This window comes from Biomphalaria glabrata, chromosome 12 (assembly GCF_947242115.1).
Source record: "Biomphalaria glabrata chromosome 12, xgBioGlab47.1, whole genome shotgun sequence".
NCBI lineage: Eukaryota > Metazoa > Mollusca > Gastropoda > Planorbidae > Biomphalaria > Biomphalaria glabrata.
Genome location: NC_074722.1, coordinates 3,888,824 through 3,911,123, shown reverse-complemented (window position 1 = coordinate 3,911,123; position 22,300 = coordinate 3,888,824). Strand labels below are relative to the sequence as shown.

The following is a 22,300-nucleotide window of genomic DNA, read 5'->3' as shown; positions in this document are numbered from 1 at the left end:
GTTTGTGTTTCCACACAAACTGTCTTTGTAACGTTGTTTAAAATTACTTTTGTACTGTATAGCTCATTTTTTATGCTCAGTGCAGTCTGATCCAATCTCTGTAGTGGCCGAGTGAGAAGAGGGGGTATCGAGTCAACTAGAGTCGACTAAAGTAAAAGTAAAGTTCCCCCTTCAGACCTTGAGGTCTATAGGGCAGATGATTTAAAGGTCATCTGTTTCTGTGGCCTACTGTTAACAAGGGTGCCATGTGGCCAGCACAACGACCAACCGCCTTTCCTTTTCCCCAACTAATGTCAGGTACCCATTAGAGCTGGGTGGACTCAGAGGCGCCCGAAGATCCCGAAATTAAAAATCCCATTCATCACCAGGATTCGAACCCCGGTCCCCGGTTCGGAAGCCAAGCGCTTTACCGCTCAGCCACCGCGCCTCTAGAGTCGACTAGATAGCCATTAAATGGCTTGTCTGTAGAAGATCTCTCTTTTGTCACTTGCCCATGGCTTGACTGAAGATCGGTCTTGTATCACTTGCCCATGGCAATACCGAAGATCTGTCTTGTATCACTTGTCCATGGCTTGACTGAAGATCTGTCTTGTATCACTTGTCAATGGCTTGACTGAAGATCTGTCTTCTATCACTTGCCCATGGCTTGACTGAAGATCTGTCTTGTATCACTTGTTCATGGCTTGACTGAAGATCTGTCTTGTATCACTTGTCCATGGCTTGACTGAAGATCTGTCTTGTATCACTTACCCATGGCTTGACTGAGGAAGATCTGTCTTGTATCACTTGCCCATGGCTTGACTAAAGATCTGTCTTGTATCACTTGCCCATGGCTTGACTGAAGATCTGTCTTGTATCACTTGCTCATGGCTTGACTGAAGATCTGTCTTGTATCACTTGCCCATGGCTTGACTGAAGATCTGTCTTGTATCACTTGCCCATGGCTTGACTGAAGATCTGTCTTGTATCACTTGCCCATGGCTTGACTGAAGATCTGTCTTGTATCACTTACCCATGGCTTGACTGAAGATCGGTCTTGTATCACTTGCCCATGGCTTGACTGAAGATCTGTCTTGTATCACTTGCCCATGGCTTGAATATTCACCTAGTGGAATGACCATTACGCAGCTTTGCTTTTTTCCCCTTCCTTTGCAATCATTTAGTTCAAAGACTGCTTTGGGGTGAGCCACATCAGTTAAGCGTAAAGATTTGGTTTGTAAACATTTCCCACACTGCTTTGCGTCTGCTGAGAACTATAGTGCGTCGTATCCAATCAAATCTATTTCCCACACTGCTTTGCGTCTGCTGAGAACTATAGTGCATCGTATCCAATCAAATCTATTTCCCACACTGCTTTGCGTCTGCTGAGAACTATAGTGCATCGTATCCAATCAAATCTATTTCCCACACTGCTTTGCGTCTGCTGAGAACTATAGTGCGTCGTATCCAATCAAAGCTATTTCCCACACTGCTTTGCGTCTGCTGAGAACTATAGTGCATCGTATCCAATCAAAACTATTTCCCACACTGCTTTGCGTCTGCTGAGAACTATAGTGCATCGTATCCAATCAAAGCTATTTCCCACACTGCTTTGCGTCTGCTGAGAACTATTTCCCATAGTGCGTCGTATCCAATCAAAACTATTTCCCACACTGCTTTGCGTCTGCTGAGAACTATAGTGCATCGTATCCAATCAAAGCTATTTCCCACACTGCTTTGCGTCTGCTGAGAACTATAGTGCATCGTATCCAATCAAAACTATTTCCCACACTGCTTTGCGTCTGCTGAGAACTATAGTGCGTCGTATCCAATCAAATCTATTTCCCACACTGCTTTGCGTCTGCTGAGAACTATAGTGCATCGTACCCAATCAAAATTATTTCCCACACTGCTTTGCGTCTGCTGAGAAGTATAGTGCATCGTACCCAATCAAAACTATTTCCCACACTGCTTTGCGTCTGCTGAGAACTATAGTGCATCGTATCCAATCAAAGCTATTTCCCACACTGCTTTGCGTCTGCTGAGAACTATAGTGCAATCGTATCCAGTCAAAACTATTTCCCACACTGCTTTGCGTCTGCTGAGAACTATAGTGCATCGTATCCAATCAAAACTATTTCCCACACTGCTTTGCGTCTGCTGAGAACTATAGTGCAATCGTATCCAATCAAAACTATTTCCCACACTGCTTTGCGTCTGCTGAGAACTATAGTGCAATCGTATCCAATCAAAACTATTTCCCACACTGCTTTGCGTCTGCTGAGAACTATAGTGCAATCGTATCCAGTCAAAACTATTTCCCACACTGCTTTGCGTCTGCTGAGAACTATAGTGCAATCGTATCCAGTCAAAACTATTTCCCACACTGCTTTGCGTCTGCTGAGAACTATAGTGCAATCGTATCCAGTCAAAACTATTTCCCACACTGCTTTGCGTCTGCTGAGAACTATAGTGCAATCGTATCCAGTCAAAACTATTTCCCACACTGCTTTGCGTCTTCTGAGAACTATAGTGCAATTGTATCCAGTCAAAACTATTTCCCACACTGCTTTGCGTCTGCTGAGAACTATAGTGCAATCGTATCCAGTCAAAACTATTTCCCACACTGCTTTGCGTCTGCTGAGAACTATAGTGCAATCGTATCCAGTCAAAACTATTTCCCACACTGCTTTGCGTCTGCTGAGAACTATAGTGCATCGTATCCAATCAAAACTATTTCCCACACTGCTTTGCGTCTGCTGAGAACTATAGTGCAATCGTATCCAATCAAAACTATTTCCCACACTGCTTTGCGTCCTGTCTGAACTATTTCCCAAAACTGGCCTGCATCCCATCATTGTTGTACTTTTGTTTTTATTGAATGAAGTTCATTCAATTATCATCTTTTTTTTTTCCAATGGGAGCGCCTGGTACAGAAATCGATACTTCCGCTTGGAGCACACTGACCTATATCTTAGTGAAGTTATTTTTATTTTGTTCTGAATTGAAACAAGAGAAAAAACAAACATGATTGCTGTCTCTGGTCAGCGCCCGGGTTCTAAATTTAATATTCTTTGCTTTAAAGCCTGACATTTTAAATGTGTCCCTGGGAGAAACATTAGAAGGAAAAGAATTGTTTGGGTTGGAGGGCTTGGTGTCTTGAACACTTAGATCTAGAGGTGGAGCTTTGCATGTTGTCATGAAAAACAAAGGGTTTCAAAAGACATTAGTGTAAAGCTGGCCTGTTTCTATGACAACTATGTTACGACTTGTTCGTTTTATGACAACTCTGTTACGAGAGTGCTATGTGATCAGCACAGTGACCTGTGACCTATGGTCTTTACTTTCCATAGCCAATGTCGCATGTACATTAGAGCTGGCTAGAATCGAAGATTTTAAAATACCCAAAAAGAGTTTACAGCTCAGCAGCAAAAAGCTGGCTAGAAGAAGAAAGAGAATAACTAACCTAAAAAACCTTTATCTGGACATATCCTCGGCAATAATAATAATAATTATCTTTATTATCCGTTAAGAAATTTGTCTTACAATTTGTGCATTACACTAAACAAAACATTATAGCTATAACAAGGTTACAAAGACAGTTTGTGTCTCCACACAAACTCAAAATCGGCCCCCGAAGTGGCCCACCCAGGCAGGTAAAAAGGCAGGTAACAATATTTTCAGAAAAAACATCAGAATGAGATTCTATCAAAGACAAATGACAGAAAAGAATGGAGAAAGAAGGTTGACGGATCTTGTGTGGTGCCCCAGCGGTCCACAGACCAAAGGATTGGTGAAAGTGAATGTGAAATTAGATGTGAACCTGGCCTAACTAATGACTAATGTCTTATAATGAATATATAATTGCTCTAATTATTTTGTAAAGGGACAATCTCGTATTCCTCAAGAAAAAAAATTTCCATAAAAAAATAATTAAAAATTCCTTTTGTTCTATCTGTACAGTGTTGGGCTGCAGTTTACTCGATGATATGAAAAACTACTTATTAATTGTTGTTTTAAATTATGTGTAACTTATATGCATACTAAATAGATTTTTTCTCTTTAAAAAAAAAGTAAATATTTTTGTGTGTAAATGTAGTAGTTAGTATAACAGATCTTAATTAACTTAGCAACGCAAATGTAAAAAAAAAAAAATAATTTTGTTTGTCAAAAAATCTAAACCATTTGCATAAATGTGTTGGAAATATGGTAAATCGGTAGCTCCCCTACCAAGGAACATACAGCGTTTATTACTAATAACAGTGAATAGTTGTATAAGTGGTGTATTTTTATGAAAAAACTGCTTGCATAAGTGATTTAAAAAACTAGATTTTTCGCTTTCAGAAAAGAAAAAGTAGCCGTTGCATCAGAACTTTGAATGGTCTAAAATATTATGATGTCGGATTTTCACAATCTTTTCTAGTTTCTAAACGTGACGGACAGACATTTCACACAAAACTAATAGCGTCTTTTCCCCTTTTGGGGGCGCTAAAAAACAAAATGTATACTCACACCAGACCCACTCATAATTTACCCGCGAAAAGTTTATATCAGAAAGTTTCTATTTAATGTTATGATTTTCAGGGAAACAAAAGAGTTTTTGTGTCTGTTTGTCTTTGCTATCGGTGTCTTGTATCTCTTTTGTGATAGTAAAATAACAAAATCCTGAATTTAGAATCTTTTTAGCTTTTTTTTATGAATGTTTTGTCTCAAACAGCTGCCCAAATGGGGTTTGTATTTTGCCAATAACTTTACCAGCAGCATTTAGGATTCTATGAAGTTTATTTTTATTTTTAAAATTCAGATTGCTATGCCAGGCAAAATAATTGACAATATGACCATATAAGTCAATTTTATTAAACTGATAGAAATAACTCCATTACACTGAATGAAATAACTCCTTTACACTGAATGAAATAACTCACTTTACACTGAATGAATTAACTCCTTTACACTGAATTAATTAACTCCTTTACACTGAATGAAATAACTCCTTTACACTTAATACATATTATGAAGTTTATTATTATTATTAATTTTTATTTGTGAATGGCTAATGATATGATTTTCTTATATTTTCACAGGTGAACTGTCTTCAAGAGGCTTTCTTCTCCTGACATCCTTTCGCTAGCAGGTCATTGTATGTTTTCACCAACTCAAGAACTCTGTCGATGTCTGATGTGTTTCTGAAGCCTTATTCGCAAGGAGCTGTCAGGAACATCGGTATTAGTTAGCTCTCCAGAAATGAACATCACATACCTGATACTGGACCACAGCACTCGGCTGGCTGAAAGGACCAAACCATTAGTCCGAGTGTCTAAGATCAGGACCTTGTCCACGGCTCTCTTTTTACCCAGTTTTTGTAGTCTGACATCATTGAGGATAAATGAATCTACAGCGCGGTGCTGTATCCTTGAAGATAAGTGAATCTACAGTGCGATATTGTATCATTGAAGATAAGTGAATCTACAGTGTGGTGTTGTATCATTTGGGAGAAGTGAATCTACAGTGCTTTATCATTGGAGGATAAGTGAATCTACAGTTCTGTGCTGTATCATTGAGGATACGGAAATCTACAGTTCTGTGCTGTATCATTGGGGATAAGTGAATCTGTGGTGCTGTTCTGAATCTTTGAGGATTAGCAAATCTACAGTTATGTGCTGTACCAATGAGGATAAATGAATCTTAAGTGCGTTGCTGTATCATTGAGAATAATTTGAGTCTCCAATGTGGTTCTGTATCATCAGGGATAAGTGAATCTACAGTGTTTGGATACCTTTGTTTCTAAAGGTAATATTTAGTTCATGGTATAATTGGAGGCATGGTGTCCCCATGATTCTGGTGCGGGCATCTTGTAGTCTACGGCATTTATCTTCATTTTATATTCTATACATATTTCACATACTTGAGTTGGTGATTTGGATTACACGAAAATGCTGATCAAGGAGTACAGGATCTCACTCCCTATGAGTGTGGAGGAGTATAGGATAGCTCAGCTGTACATGATACAGGTAATAATACACTTTCTTACATTCTTATCTACTCAGTACACCACTGGCATGATGTTGATACTGCTGCATTGTGGGTTGTTGTGGATTAAAGTTGTTACAGTAATAATTCTGAGCTGAACATAGAGGGATATTAACTTTGTGGCTGACCTGCATTGCCATTGATTGAGATCAAACTAAATGGCCATTGCTTTTACAGGATATTGAATTGATGGATGTTTGCAGGATGTTTAGGTCTCCGGAGTTCGACTCCCGGGGAAGCTTGGGATTTTGAACGTCGGGATATCTAGGAAGGGGTCGCGAAGGCTGAGTGGTTAAGCGCTTGGCTTCCGAACCTGGGGTTGTGGGTTTTAATCGCGGTGAAGACTGGGATTTTGAATTTTGGGATATCTAGGGTGTCCCTGAGTCAACCCAACTCTAATGGGTACCTGACTTAAGTTGGGGAAAGTAAAGGCGGTTGACACCTTGAGTCCACCCGACTGTAATGGGTACATAACATTAGTTGGGGTAAAGTGAAGGCGGTTGGTCGTTGTTCTGAGCACATGACACCCTCGTTAACCGTTCGTCAAAGAAACAATTGATCTTTACATCATCTGCCCTATAGATCGCAAGGTCTGAAAGGGGAACTAATTTTACTTAAGGCTCTTAGCAAACACATCTCAGCTGGAGTTAAAACTCATAACCTACACATCTCTAGAGTAAATAATAGAATGTTTCGCTTGTAAAGGGAATAAACAAGCCCACCTTTCTGACGAGATCTCTTAGAGGTGATAGCAGCTAAATAAAGCTAGAAGATCTGGCAGATACCCGCATTATCGTGATGTTTCCAATGTTTTAGACGCACAGAAACCTACTGTACATAGACAACATCAACATGCTTAGATCTACATGCCATATTCTCAGATAAGACAAGTTTAAAATAGAAACCTTCCTGATACATCTAACATTTTTTTTTCTCCCCTAAAGATAGCGCGGCTTAATTTTTGTGTTAAGATCATGTCATGTAGGTCTTCAACGCATGTTACGTTGATCTTTAACGCAGTTTTTTTTTTTTAAACAAAAGCCTTTTACGTCTTGGAATTACTTTTTAAATGGTCTAATACTTTTTTTGTTATGCCTTGTAAGCGTTGTAGCCAAGAATAATGTAATAACAATGAATACATGAAGAATTTTGCTCGATATTAATGTCGTAAAATGTCTGCTAGATTCTAATGTAAAAATACGCCTTGCTAGTACTGTTGGATTAGCTGATACTTTTTTTTTGGCTTATATTTTGAAAGCCCTGTTGGCATGAGTATTGTAACGAAAGGGAATATATGAACATATATATTAATGTCGTAAAATGTCCACTAGATTCTAATGTAAAAATACGCCTTGCTAGTACTGTTGGATTAGCTGATACTTTTTTTTTGGCTTATATTTTGAAAGCCCTGTTGGCATGAGTATTGTAACGAAAGGGAATATATGAACATATATATTAATGTCGTAAAATGTCCACTAGATTCTAATGTAAAAATACGCCTTGCTAGTACTGTTGGATTAGCTGATACTTTTTTTTTGGCTTATATTTTGAAAGCCCTGTTGGCATGAGTATTGTAACGAAAGGGAATATATGAACAAACATGTTAATGTCGTAAAATGCTATACAGATTTTACTATTTGAAAAAAGTTAGCATTAGCTTAATATTTTGAGTGCTAGATGTTGTCTGTTGGTGTATCAAATAGTGCACTGCACTCTTCAACTTACTGTTCATGTCTTGACAGTGACTCCCAAGTAGTGTGTATTCTATTGACACAAGATATCTAGATCTAGTATTTGAAAGGTGTCGTTTGAGAGTGATCTACTGTAAGGACGTCATAACGATTTGGATTACATTTTTAAAGACACCTTTAAAAAAACAAACTCTAAAAATGTTTCTTAACTTTGTGGAACACACACTTTGAAATACGCATAGTTAGTGCACAGATATTTATCTGATAACTTAGATTATATAAATTATATTTCTCCTCATGTCAAATCCAGGACTGTTCCCGACCCCCCCCCCCCCCCCAAACCCGAAAAAAAAAATCTCACTGTTTTTTTTAGTTCAGTCAACGTCCATTAAGACTCTTGATGTTGTTTTATCTTTGACCAATTCATTGATCGCTGTATGTCCCCCCCCGTGGTGTGGTAGGGCTTGTAGGTCTGTTATCTTCCTGAGCCAAGTCACGTGACTGACACACTTTTATCTCCACTTGTGGCTTGTCTTACCTGTGCAAGGGAGATGAATGTCTGCACTTCTGCCAGCCGGAGGGTGAGCACACAGGACCTGAGGTCGCACCACGCAGGTTGTAGTAAACGCCAAGGCACGTGAGCATTCATGTTGAATGAATTGATGCTACGACCTCAAGATTTGTTTTTCCAATTTGTATGTTGTGATTGATGGCGGGTTTATCAGCGCAATGTAGGTCGTGCAGTTGGCGCTGTATTAGTCAGATTTTTAAAGATCAAGACCATGGAATTCATCGGCGCAATATATGTCGTGTAGTTGGCGCTGAATTAGACTAGAAGTTTTACAAAGATCAAGTCCATGGAATTCATCGGCGCAATATATGTCGTGTAGTTGGCGCTGAATTAGACTAGAAGTTTTACAAAGTCAAGTCCATGGAATTAATCGGCGCCAAATATGTTGGATAGTTTGTGCTGTATTAGTCAGACCAGCAGTTTTAGAAAGAGCCAATCGACGGAATAAATCGGCGCTTCCTAGAGTCGTAAACAAAGTTAGAAAATAGTCGAAATACCTAGATATCTGCTTACCCAAAATAGCCTAGGTCTTGTCAAGGTATTTCGAGTCTAAATTGACTATTTCGGTGTTTGTTAGAAACTCGTGATTACATTATGCCTATATTAAAAAGTTGAAAAAAATTAACTGGTAAATGGCTGGAAGAGGGTGTCGAAAACGGCTCTAATAATTTTTCCAGAAATTTGACAGTTTATGTTACATATCTTTGGAGTAAAAAATAACCATCATATTGGCTGTTATAGAATGTAGGCCTAAAACCTAAATTTAAAACAGGTTCATTACAGAATAATGGTATCAGTTTTGAAATAAGAGTGTACTACATGCTAATTAGCCATTTAATTGTGCATTAGGATTTAGTATTTGGGTATATTTGATACGGAAGTATGAATATATTCGTACTTGGCAATATATATATATCCTCCTTCGTGATCGAAAATGAGCACATTTCTCATGTCCAAAGTCCAATCCTCGCTTTAAAAAGCCGGCCGCATACGTGGCACGGGTAGGTCTGGTCAGTTGCAGATAGGCTTGCTTCTTCTCTCAGCTGTTTGTTGGCTTGGCGCTCTGTCACTCTGGCCACTCTCCTTACTTCCTATGTCGTGACTCACGCCATGAGGTATATATATATATACGTACATATACCTCTCTATATATACCTCTATAAATAACTTCCTTTTAGGTGTCATTGGAGATGGCAAACTAAAGAAAAATGTTGACAAGGTGTTCTTTGAAAAGGTTTAGGATAAAATTAAGTTGCACTTTTTAGCACTTTTAAAATCACATTTATTGAGCTCCTTCGTTTGTGGCACAAAACACTTTGACTTTTAACTCTCTATGACTTTAAAGTGATTTCATAACAAATGGGAAACAACTGTTACAATTAAAGCTCAATTCTTTATCTTTTTTTTCTTTTTTTTTTTTTTGTAGTTGGTAATGGACCTCATTCACCAATCGTAAACAAACAACATTTAGCCACGTGATTCTATATATCTTCTATACAAATTATGTAATCCATAGTGGCTGTCACGTGATATGTATTTTTCATTGTTTTATCAATATTATGACGTGGCTGAATGTGTTTATTTACGATTGGTGAATGAGGTCCATGGTGAAGTTTTATATAGCGTCCCTGACATTGGTGGGTCTATCGTGAACATCTCCAGGAGAAGCTCTATCTGTAGAGACTGTCGTGTGTAGATTTAATTGAAGTATCGTCCATAAAATGCCATTTCTAGGTCTTAATACTTTAAAGAACAAAACTTGCAAAAACAAACACTAGACCATTGATTCCCAAAGTGGTCTATATAGACCCCCAGGTGTCTACGAGGACTTCCAAGGGGTTCTACGAAAGTGAAAAAAAAAAAGAATTGGGGGTCTATGACATGCAAATGGGGGTCCACGAGAGTGGATCTCATTTAAGAAGGTCTTGAGTTTAATATCAATCTTACATGTTTGACAAGATGTTTTTTTTTTTGACACTGTCGGAGTTATTGAATGCCGAAGATCTAAATTTGAAACGAAATTTAAGACGAAAATCAGACATTGTCTATTTTAAACACTTGTTTCATACATTCACTGAGGTTAACTTACATACAGTTGTCATGACTTTTTCGGTCTTCACTAGGGTTAGAAATTAGCAAAAAAAAAACACATTAGAAGTTCATAAATCAGCAAAATTGCATTCGTGCTATATTAGCTAAGCAGGGGGGCTACCAAATACAGGAAAAAATGTCAAGGGGTCTACGACCCTAAAAAGTTTGGGAACCACTGCACTAGACGATTCAAAAAGATAATTGAAATGTTTGAAATATTGAATGGAAATCTTACAAAATAAACGTGCCAATGCCTGGGATTTAAGTCATTGATTAACATGCATGCCTAGATTGACATAGGAACACACGTAGGACGTAATCATCTTTTCTAATGTAACGTCTGTATTTTATAAGATAAGACACATCCTAACATTGCCATTCGTCAAGACAGGAACTACTTGTAATCCCATCATGCTCTTGGCAGACTATGTCTTTGTAAAAACTAGAAACCTCTTCGTTCTTTACGAAACAGAAACTCATTTCTCTAGACAAAAAAAAAAAACGCTCTACATGAAAATGATATAAGAAAGGTTTCTTCTTTACCAGATATTTCGCAACTCTTTGAGACATTTTTTTTTATTATCAAATTTAATTTACACGCTGAATATAAAAAAATAACATTATGAAAGCTTATTTGGTGCGTTTTTCTGTCTGACTGTTCGGCTGATTAAAAAAAAAACCTGGTCTTTCAGGGTGGGGGCTAATCTGATTGGCCAGGCGATTTGATTGATTTTCTTCCCCCCCCCCCCCCTGCTCAGTCGGTGATGAAATTGGGATTAATTGTGTGTCTGCCTGTCTGCGTCAGTGTGATTTGTTTTTCTCAGCTTACACTTTCGATAAAAACACTCATACAGACATGATAAAACACATGCTCGCAAGCACTCATTGACATGGAAAGTATTTTAGGTAGGAAGTAGATAGCGGCCATAACAGAAACTAGATGTCTTGTCATGCTAGAGGGTCCACTAGACTAGACGTCTATGTCTTGTGAGAAGGTCCACCAGATTAGACGTCTATCTCTTGTGACATTGTCTACCAAATGAGAAACCTGATTCGTGTTTTGTAAAAGGCTACAAAATTAGACGTCTAATTGTTGTGAAAAGTCTACCAAATTAGAAGCCTGATTCACGCAAAAAAGTCTGCTAAATTAGAAGCCTGATTCGCCCGAAAAAGGCTACCAAATTAGAAGCCTGATTCGCCCAAAAAAGGCTACCAAATTAGACGCCTGATTCACCAGAAAAAGGCTACCAAATTAGACGCCTGATTCGCCCGAAAAAGGCTACCAAATTAGACGCCTGATTCGCCCGAAAAAGGCTACCAAATTAGACGCCTGATTCGCCCGAAAAAGGCTACCAAATTAGACGCCTGATTCGCCCGAAAAAGGCTACCAAATTAGACGCCTGATTCGCCCGAAAAAGGCTACCAAATTAGACGCCTGATTCGCCCGAAAAAGGCTACCAAATTAGACGCCTGATTCGCCCGAAAAAGGCTACCAAATTAGACGCCTGATTCGCCCGAAAAAGGCTACCAAATTAGACGCCTGATTCGCCCGAAAAAGGCTACCAAATTAGACGCCTGATTCGTGTGAAAAAGTACCAAATAAGATACTGTTATTGACGGTCGTTGACTTGTAGCACCAAACTGCTATTAGACAACTAAACCGATGTATTATATCTGAACTAATAAAACTTAAATAACTTCAGTAACTTTTGTATGAACAAGACTAAATATAACTTTTATTATAATATAGACAAAATCAAGTTGATATGAGATAAAATAAATCTATTAGGCTTTAGCAATAATATTTTTAACAAAATCTAACTCACTACAGTAACACAACCTTTAAGTCTCACGTTCTCGAGTCGTCTGCCCAAACTAAAACCAATGACGACAACGCCATCATTCACAACCAATCGCTAACCTCTTCCCACCATAGAAACACACACACATTCTGTACCAAATATGATGCCTGGTTCATGTGAAAAAGTACCAAATATGATGCCTGATTCATGTGAAAATTACCAAAAAAATGCCTGATTCATGTGAAAAAGTACCAAATAAGATGCCTGATTCTTGTGAAAGAGTCCCAAATAAGATGCCTGATTCATGTGAAAAAGTATCAAAATAAGATGCCTGATTTATGTTTAAAAGTCCCAAATAAGATGCCTGATTCATGTGAAAAAGTATCAAAATAAGATGCCTGATTTATGTTTAAAAGTCCCAAATAAGATGCCTGGTTCATGTGAAAGATGCCTGATTCATGTGAAAGATGCCTGATTCATGTGAAAAAGTCTACCAAACATGTAAATCATATGTATGTTGATCGTTGTGCTATTATGTTGACTCGTAAAAACATTCACCAAGTAATTCACTTTCCTGACCACAGCTTCATTCCGAGATCCCTTTGTTGTAAATCCGTGTCATGAACAGCGTGACTGCTAAAGTGCTAGATAAATGTAACACGTTGCTAGACATCCTGTCATGGTGCTGTGAATGTGACTGTAATGGTGCTATACATTTGCCTGAGATGTTGCTAAATAGATGTGACCGCGATGGTGCTATATAAATGTAACTGCGATGGTGCTAGATAGATGTGATGGTGTCAGATAGATATGATGGTGCCAGATAGATGTGATGGTGCCAGATAGATGTGATGGTACTAGATAAATGTAAATACGATAGTGCTATATAGATGTGATGGTGCTAGATAGATGTGATGGTGCTAGATAAATGTAAATACGATAGTGCTATATAGATGTGATGGTGCCAGATAGATGTGATGGTGCTAGATAAGTGTAACTACGATGGTACTATATAGATGTGATGGTGCTAGATAGATGTGATGGTGCCAGATAGATGTGATGGTGCTAGATAAATGTAAATACGATAGTGCTATATAGATGTGATGGTGCTAGATAAGTGTAACTACGATGGTGCTAGATAGATGTGATGGTGCTAGATAAATTTAAATACGATGGTACTAGATAGATGTGATGGTGCTAGATAGATGTGATGGTGCTAGATAGATGTGATGGTGCCAGATAAGTGTAACTACGATGGTACTAGATAGATGTGATGGGGCTAGATAGATGTAACTGCGATGGTACTAGATAGATGTGATGGTGCTAGATAAGTGTAACTACGATGGTACTAGATAGATGTGATGGGGCTAGATAGATGTAACTGCGATGGTGCTAGATAGATGTGATGGTGCTAGATAAATGTAACTACGATGGTACTAAATAGATGTGATGGTGCTAGATAGATGTGATGGTGCTAGATAGATGTGATGATGCTAGATAGATGTGATGGTACTAGATAAATGTGATGGTGCTAGATAGATGTGATGGTGCTAGATAGATGTGATGATGCTAGATAGATGTAACTGTAACGGATGCTAGATAGATGTGATGGTGCTAGATAGATGCGATGATGCTAGATAGATGTAAATACGATAGTGCTATATAGATGTGATGGTGCTAGATAAGTGTAACTACGATGGTACTAGATAGATGTGATGGTGCCAGATAAGTGTAACTACGATGGTACTAGATAGATGTGATGGTGCTAGATAAGTGTAACTGCGATGGTACTAGATAGATGTGATGGGGCTAGATAGATGTAACTGCGATGGTGCTAGATAGATGTGATGGTGCTAGATAAATGTAACTACGATGGTACTAAATAGATGTGATGGTGCTAGATAGATGTGATGGTGCTAGATAGATGTGATGATGCTAGATAGATGTGATGGTACTAGATAGATGTGATTGTGCTAGATAGATGTGATGGTGCTAGATAGATGTGATGATGCTAGATAGATGTAACTGTAACGGATGCTAGATAGATGTGATGGTGCTAGATAGATGCGATGATGCTAGATAGATGTGATGGTGCTAGATAGATGTAAATACGATAGTGCTATATAGATGTGATGGTGCTAGATAAGTGTAACTACGATGGTACTAGATAGATGTGATGGTGCTAGATAGATGTGATGGTGCCAGATAAGTGTAACTACGATGGTACTAGATAGATGTGATGGTGCTAGATAAGTGTAACTACGATGGTACTAGATAGATGTGATGGGGCTAGATAGATGTAACTGCGATGGTGCTAGATAGATGTGATGGTGCTAGATAAATGTAACTACGATGGTACTAGATAGATGTGATGTTGCTAGATAGATGCGATGATGCTAGATAGATGTGATGGTGCTAGATAGATGTGATGGTGCTAGATAAATGTAAATACGATAGTGCTATATAGATGTGATGGTGCTAGATAAGTGTAACTACGATGGTACTAGATAGATGTGATGGTGCTAGATAGATGTGATGGTGCCAGATAAGTGTAACTACGATGGTACTAGATAGATGTGATGGTGCTAGATAAGTGTAACTACGATGGTACTAGATAGATGTGATGGGGCTAGATAGATGTAACTGCGATGGTGCTAGATAGATGTGATGGTGCTAGATAAATGTAACTACGATGGTACTTGATAGATGCGATGGCGCTAGATAGATGTAACTGCAATGGTGCTAGATAGATGTAATGGTGCTAGATAGATGTAACTGCGATGGTGCTAGATAGATGTAACTGCGATGGCGCTAGATAGATGTAATGGTGCTAGATAGATGTAACTGCGATGGTGTTTGATAGATGTAATGGTGCTAGATAAGTATAACTACGATGGTACTAGATAGATGTGATGGTGCTAGATAGATGCGATGATGCTAGATAGATGTGATGGTGCTAGATAGATGTGATGGTGCTAGATAGATGCGATGGTGCTAGATAGATGTGATGGTGCTAGATAGATGTGATGGTGCTAGATAGATGTGATGGTGCTAGATAGATGCGATGGTGCTAGATAGATGTGATGGTGCTAGATAGATGTAATGGATGCTAGATAGATGTGATGGTGCTAGATAGATGAGATGGTGCTAGATAGATGCGATGGTGCTAGATAGATGTGATGGTGCTAGATAGATGTGATGGTGCTAGATAGATGTGATGGTGCTAGATAGATGCGATGGTGCTAGATAGATGTGATGGCGCTAGATCTCCTGCGATGGTGCTCGAGTGCTAGCTTTAGAACGTATGCCAGACCTCTGAAAGTGAGACTCTCTCCAACTATTATCTACAGTCTACGTCAACATCAAACAGCCATTGAAACCACTGTCCTGTTACAAACACGCCATCCCACTCGGTGTTTATATGTCTGTAATGTCAGTGTCTCCACTCGTATGTTTCCCTATCGATCTTGTGTCACGTCCCGCCAGCGCACGTCAAGCAATGCCTAGACCCCTGTATAAGTAATTCAACAAGAGAGTGATCCACTAGATCATGTATGACATTTCAGATAGACAACAGACCGGAATTAACGTTGTTCCGTAGGTCGTAGTTCTAGCGCTCTGAATGGCGCGTTTATGCTTTAATAGGAAACGAAATAGCAGCGGTTCTCAACCTTTTTAGTTACGCGGCCCCCTTATTGCATTTCCCACTAGGCGGTCACCCCCAACCACAATTTTGTTTTCGTTTACAGATAAATAAATTAGTGCTCATAATTAAATTAAAAAAAAAAAAGTTTATTATTCTGACTCTAGTTTTCTATTGCGTATTCACAATATACATGTTGCATACTTAAGTGACAATTAGACAAATATGTCGAAGTATGGAGAACAGTCTTCGATACAGTTAACTACATTAATACAGAAATAGTCTTTCGACAGTATATACAAACAGGCCGATGGTAGTGCGAAGGTTGAGCTTGTTTCCGTTCCACCAGATCAGGACATTCAGTAGTACAACGAATGTCATCATCTGCATCAAGTCTGATTCTGAATTTGGACTTCATAACAAGCTGGAGAACTTTGTCTCGCAAAGATTTGTTCTTGGAAACGGAAGAAGAAGGTGCAACACAATCTCAAACAGAACGGGATAGGAACTAGTTTGAATACCAAGTTAGGTTCAGATCTGCTTGGTACAGCACGTTAGAATGGACACAACCTCCCCCCCCCCTCCCCAAAAAAAAAAAAAAAAAAAAACTTTCAATGATGGAAAAAAAAAAATCAAAATTTCCAGGGATCCTAGGCGAACCACTGAAATCGATGAATACATTTAACTTTACCCCAATAACTTGTGAAATAGTTTGAAGCAGATAGGTCATTATACTTTAACCAGAAAGCCTAACGAATATACTTCAACCTTGCGATTGAACTTAACCCAGAAACTTGGTGATTACGTTTTAATCACATAGGAATGTTATTTTATGTAAACTAGATAAGCCAGGTGATTATTAACTAGAAAGTCAAGTGATTATACTTTAATTAGAAAGCCAGTCGATTATACCTGCGATTATACCTTAGCTAGAAAGCCAGTCGATTATACCTTAGCTAGAAAGCCGTGCAGTTATACTTTAACTAGAAAGCAAGACTGTTAGCAATAATCTCCATCCAACTAGTCTCGTGACATTGCTCTGTATTGTATGCGATCAGTTTCTCCATTTCTTGCCTGGAGGTTGGCGAAGAGAAACCTCACGTGGCAATAAAGACTTGCTTACGCTTGGTGAACTTTTTTCAGCCGCGGGATTCCAGTTGAACACGGCCAACTGGAGGCAATTGTGTTTCTGTGGCACGGCTTGCTGTCACCGGCGATGTCCGGTACTTGCCGAGGGCCCAGGCTGCTCACTGGAATGGAATCCATTAGCCAACAGAAATAGAAGACGTGGTTAGCAGGGAATAGTTGGATCTGAGATTTGTTAAGACGTAGTCCTAGTGAGTTCTAATAACTCTTGCCTTGCCTTCAAGTTTAGACATTGCCAAAGTACACCACAACTGAACCACGAATCAATGAGTCAAGTGGTAAACTAGTGAAAGGTTGATGTAGTTTATAGTTTCGTTTATGACTGTTAAATTTACTAGTCTTTATTATTCTACCGATGAGAGGTGTACACTGTTTTCATTCTTGTGTGACTAAAAAGGCCAATCCTTGATACACAGCTGCGGTCACAGGCTGGGCATATGTAATCACCAGGCACCGTTGCATTTTCACCCTTCTTTCTGCTGCTGTTGTGTCTTGGAGGTATCGAGGAGGTGTCGTGGACAGATAGAGCAGATGGTCGAATGCTAGATAAAGGGTTTAAGTCATTCCCATCAAAATTCATCAATCAATTTTTTCTCCCCCCCCCCCAAGTATCTTGTTTCTTTTAAAGATCTGGCAGTCTTTTGTGTGTGTGTGTTTTTGTTTGTTTGTTTGGTGTTGCTGTTTTGTAATTCTCACATTCTCTCTGAGGTCCTCCATGAAAGTTTGACGCCAAGTTATACTAGGAAGTTCCTGTTTGCGCTTTCTTTGTATTGGCCTCCATGTCATCGTAATGTGTATGCGTAATGGACCTCATTCACCAATCGTAAACAAACAACATTTAGCCACGTGATTCTCTATCTCTTCTATACAAATTACGATCTAATTTTTAATACACAATGGCTATCACGTGACAGTTTTTTTCCCGTTGTTTTTTTTTTTCAATATTATCACGTGACTAAATGGTGTTTGTTTACGATTGGTTAATGAGGTCCATTCATTTGGTCGGAGAACATGTCCCACAAACCTTCTGCTACGCTCTTTCATATTCTCACTATGTGGTCGGCTGCCCGTTCGGCATAGGATTTCTTTGTTTGAGACCCTATCTCTATAACTGACCTTCCAAATTCCGTCTTAGCCATTTTTGTTGACATCAGTGGACACCGAGTGACATTTTCAGTGCCAGATCTTTGTAGAGACAGCTCGCCGGGAGGATCAAAGTCTAAGTAAGTAAGTCGTGCCTACTTGCATTGAACAGTTTCATCTTGACCAATAGTTCAATCATTCATGTACAAATTTGTCCTAGCATATGGGATGAGGAATGTGCCTTTATCTTTGTGTCTTTCAGAGTATTTTATTAAATTTTGTTTTAGTGTTTGAAGATTATGGTTCAGTGTTTTATGTATAATTGCTACTTTACTTTTGAGTCTTCTGCCCTGAAGGCTTTCTAAATTTAGTGATTTTACTAAAGGTGTTACTCTAGTCAAATGTGAATATTCGTTTGTTATGAATTTTACTGCTCTATTTTGTGTCTGTTCCAGTTTCTTAATGTTTTCTTAAGTTGAGGGGTCCCAAACAGAGGGTGCATATTCTATTATTGGCCTAACCAAGGTTAAATAACATTGTAGTTTTATGTTCTTATTTGATTTATACAAATTTCTTAAAAAAAAAAAACAACTATGCTTTATTTGATTTTATGATAGTTTCGTTAACATGGGAATTCCATGACAGTTTTTCCTTTACTATAACACCTAGGTATTTAGAGTTTTTAGTCTGTGTTACTGTCATCACAAGATGACTGACTTTAATGACATGGTAACTATTACTTAGTGCTAACTATGTGCTAATATGTTCATATTACGTCATTGTTTGTTGTGAATGTTTTGGGGAAAAGGAATAGACAGGAAGTGAGGTAATAAAAAAGTCTTCCATGTCTACTTGTATGAACACAAAACGAAATACTTGATACGACTTGGGGACGGTTCAGCGATGTTAACTTATATAACGGGGTGGTTGTCATGTCTCTCAATCCGTCGATATTAAATTAACAGTCAATTCACAATATTTCCTGCTTCAAGACCGAAACTATTCTCTTTAGTGTACACCTATTTTGAAACATCCTTTGTCTGGCCACGTCACTAAATACAATACGTTTATTTATATACCATATCACTGAGAGGTAAACTAGACCACTGCGCTCTGTGTGAATTTGAAGGTGTGTGTGTGTGTGGGGGTGCCAACAACTTACGAAAGATCCACCAGTAGTGCTTTTAAGCAAACACGCTCGTTCGAGTTCGGTCATTTCCGGCCTTGACAGGTTGACCAGTTTCGTTTTCAGAACATCCCTTCACGTCGCAATGAAACAAACACATAACAGATGTTCTAGGAACAACATTGTGCTCTCTCTGGCAACTTTTTTGTCTAGGCTTGCTTCCAAGTGTATCGCCTGTTCGAAACTGCGCACCTCTGGATCTAATTATTAAATGATGGAATTAATTGAAAAGACAGCTCTAAATGTCTTATGCATAGACTTAAATATATTCTATCTAGACTGGACATGGAGATTTTTTTTAACACTACGAAAAATGTCGTGAAAGTTTGAATCAAGGCGTTGTTTTGTAAAGTAGTTATAAGAAGTAAAGTGTGTTTGTTTTTTTCAACCCTAACCTAAATAACATATAATTTAATTTTTAGATCTAGATCTAGTAATTGAACATCAAAAATAAGAGTATTCTCGTCTCATAATTATTATTTTGCAATCCGAGAAATGATTTTGCATTATTTCTAAACTTTGAAAACTAAAGATCATTACTTTTCTAATATAAAAAAGATTGATTGGGGCGACTTCCCATACAGCTTGAAAAAGAGTTACGTACATGAAAATCTATATATGTATAGGTCTGTGAATCGATCACTCGCGGATAAGAATGTGTTTCCGATTTCTAGTCTAGATATAATATATTTAAGTCTATGGTCTTATGTAATATACCTGACAACCATTTTTAATCGTCAACAATTTATCGTTATAGTTTATTCAATTCTCGTGTGATGTCTCGAGAACTGAAGTCTTGACATTGTGTGTCTTTACTTGTCTTATTGGAGATCAACTAAATAATGTCAAGGGCACTATAATGAAAGGTGTAAGTGTGCAGATGTAAGCTTAGTAAAAAAAAAGGATATGGCGGTTACAGTGTTGCAGTGTGCGATACATGTCATTGGTCTGCCAGCACCTTGTTGTGGGATCATTTCCTTAAAGGTGAAAGGTCAGAAGTTTACAATTTTAAAAAAAAGTTTAAACACCGTTTTTAGATACCGAATGTTTAATATAAGAACCTGTGAGCACATTTATTTTGTAAAGGTAAAACTAACCGGAAAGTTTTTGGGAGAGACAATAATGAGAATATATCTTTTAAAAACATTTCGTGTGTCAATGTCAATCCCGCTACATTATTGCTAGTGGCGGCCCCCAGCCTATATGGGGCTCTAGGAGTTGGTCAACACAGCCGGTGGAAGCAATCAGATTCACATCAATCATTTCTTCTTGATATCTTCCCCTAATCTCTCTCTCCCTCCATCTCGTCTCCCCCCGTCCGTCTCTCTCTCTCTCCGGACCCATATGAATATTATGACGCATTGCTGGTAGCAAGATAATACCTGTGCGTGGCCCGATGCAGTATAACTTTTGTATAACTTTTTAAATAGGCGCCAGCAAAGAAAAAAGCACCACTAGTCCACTGTACATATAGATTGACTTCAAATAAAACAATAACAACGCAGATTTACGTCAAATCAAAGGTACGCCAACATTAAAAAAAAAAAATGGGACACAATCAATGTAATTCTGTCCCGGTTCAAACTGCTCATTGTGCTTTGTAGGTGTTTTGAGGGCCGGAAGGCACCGTGTTACGGGTCGGATTTAGCCCTGAACACTGGTTTAATGAATTGATCTTTACTGAAATGTGTATGTTGCATCTCGCTTAGGCAGATACATGCAGTCGACTTTTTTTATTAATGAACTATTACTTTGATGGTAACGCTCGTGAGGCTGAGAGAAAGAGTTGTATAGTATGAGATGTCCTTGCTGTGCTGTCCATCTTGACCGCCTAGTTGGTAGAGAGGAGCCCGATGTTTCTCCCTCCCCCCCCCCACACACACACGTAATCTCGCCCTGAGACGTAACCAATAGAAGATGTTCATCTCCTGAGTGTTTGAGTTACCGGCCCTCTAATGTTTCCTGTTTCCAAGCAACTGGTTGAGATAATAGGACAGTCATCGGAAATGAAAACATAAAGCACAAACAATTCTCTCCGCTGCCATTTTGTTTTTCTTTTTTAACTTTGATATATAGAAAGAGAAGGTTTTGTTTTTTCTACAGTTGGTGAAATGTGACGTCAGAGCTCGGCACGACAATGTCGTAAATCTGTGTGTGTGTGTGTGTGTGTGTGTGTGTGTGTATTAAGTATTAATTCACTCCGTCTGTCTGCCTGGGTGGAAATTTTTTTTTTTTTTTTACACTTTTTGTTTTCTAGTACTTCTCATTCTTTGATCAAGTTGAAACTGTTGCACAATTATGTCGGTGACAACACGTGACTCAGAAATGTGTTTTGATTTCCAGGCCGAGATAAAGTGAAGCACAACTACGTAGAGCTGTTTTCATCCTGGAGTCCGTTAGAAGTGTCCTCTGGGTGCTTGGCGTCTTTTTTTTTTTTTTTTTGGGGGGGGGGGGGGATAGTTTCTCGGGCAGGAAGAAAAAATATATAAACATATGAATGTCCACATGTTATGGAGTGTGTGTGTGTGTGTTTCTATGGTTACGGTGGGAAGATTAGCGACTGGTTGTGAATGATGCAAGATGAACGGCGTTGTCGTCAGCGGTCTTAGGTACGATTGCCGGAGTGAAAAGACGTGTTTTTGTAGAGTGTGTTCAATATACCATTTTGTATTAGTACAAAAGTCTACTGCATTTATTTAATTTGAACTCAAGTTAAATGTATCTCTATTGTAATAAAAGTTTTATATTTAAAAAAACAAGACTAACTCAATTTCCACTGTTGATTCTATTTTCACTATGTTGACTCTATTTTCACTATATTCTCAATATGTTAACTCTATTTTCTATGTTAACTCTATTTTCACTATGTTAACTCTATTTTAACTATGTTAACTCTTTTTTCAATGTGAATTAATACAATTTTCACTATGACTTTAAACTAAATTTTCACTATGACTGTAAACTAAATTTTCACTATGACTTTAAACTAAATTTTCACTATGACTTTGAGTGTGTACTGTGTCCAGTGACCAAGGGCTAGCATCCTTTAGAAGCGGATTCAGTTTCTCCTATCATTAA

General features: G+C 38.4%; 1 protein-coding gene across 3 annotated transcripts in view; it reads left to right on the top strand.

Moving 5' to 3' along the window:
- LOC106076948 (protein retinal degeneration B-like) overlaps positions 1-22,300 on the top strand; it is a 119,357-nt gene that overhangs the window by 38,137 nt on the left and 58,920 nt on the right. For all 3 annotated transcript variants that reach the window (XM_056005590.1, XM_056005587.1, XM_056005589.1), the window contains exon 2: positions 5,064-5,990. In XM_056005590.1, coding sequence (XP_055861565.1) covers positions 5,913-5,990 — 78 coding nt within the window. In that variant the 5' untranslated portion in view covers positions 5,064-5,912. The remainder of the gene's footprint in view (positions 1-5,063; positions 5,991-22,300) is intronic.